The sequence below is a fragment of the Poecilia reticulata genome, linkage group LG14 (assembly GCF_000633615.1).
Source record: "Poecilia reticulata strain Guanapo linkage group LG14, Guppy_female_1.0+MT, whole genome shotgun sequence".
In the NCBI taxonomy this organism is placed as follows: Eukaryota; Metazoa; Chordata; class Actinopteri; order Cyprinodontiformes; family Poeciliidae; genus Poecilia; species Poecilia reticulata.
Window position 1 is genome coordinate 1,033,703 of NC_024344.1, and position 7,279 is coordinate 1,040,981.

At 39.6% G+C, this 7,279-nt stretch overlaps 1 protein-coding gene across 1 annotated transcript in view; it reads right to left on the reverse strand.

Moving 5' to 3' along the window:
• Positions 1-5,477, reverse strand: part of LOC103475342 (sodium- and chloride-dependent GABA transporter 2-like) — a 6,956-nt gene extending 1,479 nt beyond the window's left edge. Inside the window, exons 1-11 of the mRNA XM_008426902.2 lie at positions 5,244-5,477; positions 5,018-5,152; positions 4,182-4,322; positions 3,963-4,041; positions 3,181-3,313; positions 2,816-2,950; positions 2,625-2,728; positions 1,382-1,506; positions 761-873; positions 539-676; positions 290-392 (exon numbers count right to left, since the gene is read on the reverse strand). Coding sequence (XP_008425124.1) covers positions 290-392; positions 539-676; positions 761-873; positions 1,382-1,506; positions 2,625-2,728; positions 2,816-2,950; positions 3,181-3,313; positions 3,963-4,041; positions 4,182-4,322; positions 5,018-5,152; positions 5,244-5,433 — 1,396 coding nt within the window. The 5' untranslated portion in view covers positions 5,434-5,477. The remainder of the gene's footprint in view (positions 1-289; positions 393-538; positions 677-760; positions 874-1,381; positions 1,507-2,624; positions 2,729-2,815; positions 2,951-3,180; positions 3,314-3,962; positions 4,042-4,181; positions 4,323-5,017; positions 5,153-5,243) is intronic.
• Positions 5,478-7,279: the final 1,802 nt, after the last annotated feature.

A 7,279-nucleotide genomic window follows, 5' to 3' on the forward strand; every position in this document is an offset into this window, starting at 1 on the left:
CCATCCATCCATCCATCCATCCATCCATTTTCTTCCGCTTATCTGGGGTCGGGTCGCGGGGGCAGCAGCTTTAGCAGCATCTGGACTGTTTCAACATTAAACCTTCATCTTTGTCTTCTTCAACCTGGGTCTCAGTGTTCTTTCTCACCCCAATCAACCACAAATCATGACAAGATGATGATGATGATGATGATGATGATGATGATGATGATGATAAAAGCTTCTTGACATAATTGTGAGTACGCATTTGCCAAAATCAAGAACAGTAAAATAAATCCAGGTGACTCACCATAGACCCAGCCAATGCTGACCGACTGGCAGAACGAGAGGATCAGCAGGGTGGAGCCGCTGCAGACGTGGTGGTCCAACAGCTGCAGCAGGTAAATCCCACCCTGCACATGAAATGTCATGAGGCTTTTGGTTAAAAATAACATTTTAATTAACACAAACATGTAAATGTACAAAGTCAGAATAAAAATGTAAAGCATTTTAATGCTTGATATTCTCYCCCGCCCTGTCCTTATTAATATGCCCAAACCTCAGTAACGAGTAGGAATCCAAACATGCAGAAGATGCAGGACATAAGAAGCAGAAGCAGCTCCYGCCTGTAGCCTTCATGCAGGTAAGAAGGGAAATGATCGACCAGAGAYGTCATCACACACTCTATACCAACAAACTGGAATGAAATGATTAGAGGAAAAAAATTATTACACTTATCRATTTATTCATTCATTTATTTATATGACTTGAGTCTTGTTACCTGGCTGTCTAGTCCAAGCAGAATAATCATGAGGAAGAAACACACGGACCACACCTGAGGCATGGGCATCATGGCCACAGCGCGCGGATACACAATGAAGGCCAACCCAGGGCCTAGAAATGTTATTTTAAAAATAAATAACATTTTAAATATGCAAAATGGGTGAAGAAAATGGATCACAGAGTCTATTCAAAACCATATTTACACAAGGCATTTAAAAATAAGCATTTTCAGTTATTTAAACATGCCAATTTAAATAAACTGCATCGGTGACTCAATCCAACAAAACAAAACAATTTGCCAAAATTAGCAGAATGTTATTTGTATGCTACATTTATTTAAGAACTGTGTGTGAAAAGTATACTGCTCAAAAAAATAAAGGGAACACTTAAACAACACAATATAACTCCAAGTAAATCAAACTTCTGTGAAATCAAACTGTCCACTTAGGAAGCTACACTGATTGACCCGACCAGGGTCCCCGTTGTCAATCAGTGTTGCTTCCTGAGTGGACAGTTTGATTTCACAGAAGTTTGATTTACTTGGAGTTATATTGTGTTGTTTAAGTGTTCCCTTTATTTTTTTGAGCAGTGTATATTTAATATAATTCAAAGTAAGAACCTGACGTTGCTACTTCAGAAATGTTCACGCCTTGTTCGAACGTCATGAAGCCCAAAACGGAGAAAATGGCAAAGCCAGCCRCAACGCTGGTGGCGCTGTTCAGCAGGCACAAGTAGAAACAGTCCCTGCATGGRGAAAAAGATGTACATTAAAGTTTTTATGTAAAATATGTTGGTAACAAAACACTAACAGTAACACAATGAAACCAAACTTTAATTCTGTACACCAACCCATAACCTGTTCTTGTTTACATTGTTCACCTCTGTTTTGCTTTGTAAACTAGTCGGTCTGGGAGTTTAACATAAAGCCACACAGTTTGCACAACCCTAACATACTAACAAAAAGACAAAGCAGCCATTGTTCACTGGTTTTGCCGATTTTGACCAGATCTGGACACATCCTGACATTTGCAGCCAGKTAACATWCCAAAGGTGYCCCATCCGTAGGGATGCAGTGACCCTGCAGTCTAGACATCACTAATTGSTTMTTGTCAAACTCAGTCAAAAGTAAAAYTTAACCATTTTTGTTCACAGCAAATCAACCTGAAAAGCAGACATTTTTTCTGACTTCCTAATTCTGTAAATTGCTCCTCACTGTTGGGCTCTATTGTCAWAGATAATTAAYGATCTTCAAATAACCATGGCGACGGTGTGTTCAGGGGGCCAGTGATRATTCTCTGCTTCAGGTCATTTTCATGCAGGGCATAAAGTTAACATTTTGGTTCATGTATTAATGTTTTTCAAGTTTGTGCTTTGTGACTTGTGGCAAAATGTTGATATYTTTCCTTCTACCATCTCCTTCATAAAAGACTAAATTCMTGGAGCACCTGGGTAATAGTTGTGTGTTCCTCCACCTGAGCTCAGTATTCCTCCATCATGGCTGCTCTTAGCTTAGCTGGTCAGATGAACTGGATGGAAATGTCTTGGTASTTTTGCAGTTATATSAGATTCTAMATTTTTACATTTTACTGCATGATGGATCAAAMARGACTTTATATAATCTTCAAATATTGGCATATTGCTTTTAACCTCTACCAAACATTACCTCTGATATGACTGGGGAWTTTWTTATTCTTGATGCTGCAGCTGCTTCTTCACTGATGTTTCATGTATCGTTTTCATTCAGGTTCCCAATCACACACTGTTGTGTGTGAKTTGATGAAATCCCACATTTGTGGTTCATATTAATGTGTGAATGTTCAGAGGAGTTGAATACAGTTTTAAGACACACTTATTGAACTTACCTGTAACAGTTATTGTTGAAGGAGTTATAACTCCCAAGAGAAGTGAGGAAACCAAGGCCGATTGCGTAGGAGAAGAAGATCTGAGTACCAGCATCCATCCAGACCTGAAGAAAGTGCACAAACATTAATCTGTGCCTTCTTTGAACATCGCTCTCAATAAGTGTGACATAAGCTTTGGATATATATTTTACCTGGGGATCTGAGAGGCGAGAGATGTCAGGGTAGAGATAATAAATGATCCCATCCAGAGCTCCTGGGAGGGTCACGCCTCGTATCAGCAGAATAAACAGCATGACATAAGGAAAGGTGGCTGTGAAGTACGCTGCCTGTGAGGGAAAAGAAAGAAAAGATGTTTCATATATTTTAYAGATCACAGAAAACAAAAATTATATGAAATCAAATATCAAACAGGAACTGTTGTACAATATAGATCAAAGAAAGTAACAAGGACACGACCTGCTTGTTTCTGTCATATTAAGTACACGCACACACACACACACACACACACACACACGCTGATATGTAAAACATAATGTTGCTCTCTGAAGTGTCAGACCTTTCCTGTTGACTTGATTCCTTTCCAGACACAGAAGTAGCAGATGATCCAGCTCAGGATGAGGCACAGCGCCAGTTCCCACCTCAGGCCGCCCACCTCCTCGATCCCACCAGAGATCTTTAGAACTCGRTGTCTGGTCAGAGAGGTGGCGGATGGGGTGAGAATGAAAGATTAGGACAAATGTTGAAGAGAACGAAAACAAAAATAACTTTTTCTTTGTTCCTGCTGTCTGTTCTGTCAGTGCTAGTCCGTTTTATCTGTTCTTAGTGAGCCTGGTTCGGCTGGAGGACACCAACTGTCCTCCAACCTTCCTCTCCACTGTCACCATGTGCTTGATCAGTAGGTGGGATTGCTGCRAAGTTAATGTGATACAATCCAATGAGCTTGAATAGATAGACAACTTTATACCAGATGTCATTATAAACTGAGTTCAGCAAGTCATTGACTTTTAATCTGTCTCTATGACTGAATTAGGCTTTAAAATTCAACACAACTGTATAGTTTTGAAACAACATTATAACATGATACATATGGCTCAGCTCAGAAAAGTTGATTTTACGTAAAACCCCCCTTTAATCTCCAACAACAGACTTTGAAGCTCGTAGTTGTAACAAACTATGGAAAAGTTCAAGGACAAAAAGGGTTTATGAATAAAATAAAAGTTGAAAGACGGAAGGAGCTGCAGGAAACAGGACAATGGGAGATGGGGATTAYTGAGTAAAGAGATAAACCAGASAATATAAATGAGTGAAATATAAAATAAACTGTGAACTCATGCTTACTGCCAGAACTCTACAACGGGGAGCGTAGTGTTCAGTCGTGATTCCAGGCTCAGATTCAGACGGCTGTCGAAGCATGAGTCTAATGTGAAAACATAAAAACACAACAGAATGCTAATTTTACACAAAMAACTACATGAAGCTTTACACTTTTAAAATACAAAATAGGTTTTACAGCATTTCATACTTTGATCTGGATATAAGCAGCATCACAGGAGCTACCTGAGTTCCAGTAATTCCCACATGAAGCCCATGGCAGGTCTGAGCTGAAGGAGGAGAACAGGTAAAAAAACGCCCAAGCAAGAATTATGATGTATGAAGTGGCGCTGAATGCGATGATAAGGTGACTGGCATAACCGATGCCTGAGGAGGGAAAGACAAGAAATGATTCTGGTTCAATTAAAGTTTTCTCAGCCTTTTAATATCATTTAAATAAAACACGTAATCATGTCAAACAACAATCTCCATTAAAACTGAAAATGTTCCAATATGCCTTTGTTACAGCAGTTTCTAAAATTTGTACAGTATTAGTTCCAGCCTTTCACTGTCTGTCTGTTGGAGACATCAAACAATAGTTTATTTATTGAGATACTTTAAAATGTGGTCAAASWAWCWRYMWKCWYYYTCMWWMWAYWTAWYWWWYGTTTAARGAAGTAAGATTTTTGTTTTGCAAATAAAATTCAAGTAATTATCAGATTTTTTTCAGCACAAATCAGACAGCCAACTCTTCCAGTCACCAGCMAGCAAGAGAAACTTCAATGCAAACTTATTCAAGGCACAATAAAAAGATAAGACATTAAAAAAAAGTTTTCCAATGTCGCCCTGACAACTGTCCTTACAGCCAAGAACCACCACGCCATGAGAGATTTGATGATCTAACGTTTCGCTCATATTTTCTGATAATTCACTGCAATTGCTATGAAAAGTCTAAAAATTAATCAAAGACTGATCTTTCTGGAAAGTAAAGCCTTGCTGTMTCCATGATGTCTGTACGCGTTAAACAGTCTAAGTTTCAACATTTCAGTAAAGAAACGTGAACATAGTTCCGCGTGTTTCACCTTGAAAAAGCGGACAAATCTTCCTCCAGCATGTGATCCCCCCCTGGCTGGTGTACTGCCCTAACGCAGTCTCAAGAAAGAACAGGGGTATTCCACACGTAAGTATGAACACGATGTATGGGATGAAAAACACACCTGTAAAAAACAAAACAGAAGAAAAAAAGTGACAGCAGTAAGGAGACCGGGTAAGAAAGCCGGAGCGCCACTTGTGCGTAAAAGCGCTCACCCCCTCCGTTCCTGTAGCACAAGTATGGAAACCTCCAAATATTTCCAGGGCCGATAATTGCCCCCATCACCGTGAGGATGAACTCCGCCTTGGTCCCCCAGCGGCCCCGTTCCTCCACTTCTTTAGACTTCTGAGTGAGTCCGTTTGGTACGCAAACCGCTGCGCTGCTTTTTATCCTGTTCGTTGTCATCTTCAGTCTTCTGATCTTTAGTTTGATAGAAGAAAAAAGTTCCTCTGAAGAGACATGCCTAAATGCTGAGCGATCTGAGCAGTAGTAGTATATAAATGCCACGGTGCGTGTGTGAGTGATGGGGTGAGGTGGGGGGGGCAGCGGTGTGAATGGACCTTTCTCATCAGTGGGGGTTGAAACTATTTAAATTAGAGGAATCAGTGGAGGGCGTTACTTGAGAGGGTAAAAAGTGTATTGAGGACCGGAGGAGGAGAATTATTTGGCTTTATTCTTTGAAAGTGTGTGTTTGTGTGTGTTTTAGAATTAACCATTAAGCACCTATTTTTCCCATATTTCCAACAAATACTACTTTTTGAGGACCCACAGCTTCCTACGGGACATAACCAATATCCTAAGAAGTTACTGCTGCTATGAGGGCATGAAAACTCATAAAACTCCTGGACTGGAAGGATTGGCTGTTGATTTAAAAAAATAATCCAGGATAAATTGTCTCCATTACTGAAGGCAGTGTAAGGAATCTCTACATCATGGCATTATCAAGATCTGTGATGTTTCTTTGGTTTATCATCACATTTTTGACTAGTTAACTCTTTAGTTGCATAATGAATGATGACTAACCTGAATTGTTTTAGTTGCTAATTATACTTGATATAAGGTAGGCTATTGTCATAATTGGAGGTCACATCCAGGGACAGCTCCTCTTCGGGCAGTACCAATCAACCTATAAATCTGCTCCATTTTTGATCCGGAGATCCTTAAACTCCTCCAGGACTGCTTCCTTTTCTGGCTCAAGACCACGATGAGGCACTGATCATCATCCCGGCCGCTTTTAATTCCGTAACAAAAGTAACAGAGAAACCCTGCAAATTCTAGACTCTAACAGGTAAAAATAGTGCACAAAAATCAGTGTAGGACGGAGAAGTCCTAGCACAAAAATTCGCCTGTTAGGTGGACGGAGCCTGGTGCTGCAAAGCTTGGAGACCTTGTCCTGTTAGGCGACGGGGCCTGGATAATACCTGGATAATACCTGGAAAATACCTGGATAATACCCGTGTTAAACGGACGGCGGAGTCCAGGCGCTTAAATTCCGTAACAAAACTCATTTACTCAAAAATGACTAGGAGAGGGCAACAAAACTCAACTAAACATACAGAACAACATTAACTGGTCTTGCAGTGCAATCAGAGAAGCAAAATGTTTTGGGTGGACTGTCACTTTATGCTGCGGTACTAAGAGTAAACAGGAGATCTCACAAAGGGGCGATTCATAAACACACAGTGAAGAGGCTGAGATGTTAGACAATGAGAAAAGGTACAAAAATAAATAAAGAAGGTCAGATTAAACATAAAATTATTTGGCTGATCTGCTTGGTGGATCATCCTTATCACTGATTCAAATGTAAAAATAAAATCTAATTGTTAGATGTTAAATATTTTCCTTATGAACAAAACAAGCAATTAAGGCAAGATATGACATGTTTAAGGGGATCCTCCTCACTGACGGTTCAAAATAGATCAGCAGAGGCTTAGAGACAGTTTCTAAATGTGACTGATGTGTGTCTAACCTCTGGAAAAATACTCTATAAAACACTTGTACTAATTTGTTTGTTTATGGGTATTGTCATAGGTAAAATCTTTGATTTTTACACGTATGTATGAGTTGAAAAACAGGACAAATACAAAACTTAAATTTATTGACTTGCATTCACGGATTTAAATGTCTACCATGAGTTTTTTATTGACAGTTGTCCCACCTTACACATAGCTCCTTGTGTTTCCATAGCAACTAAAACAAACAAGAACCTGACACAGGTTGTTTGACATCATCATGCCACCAATGTTCTCAT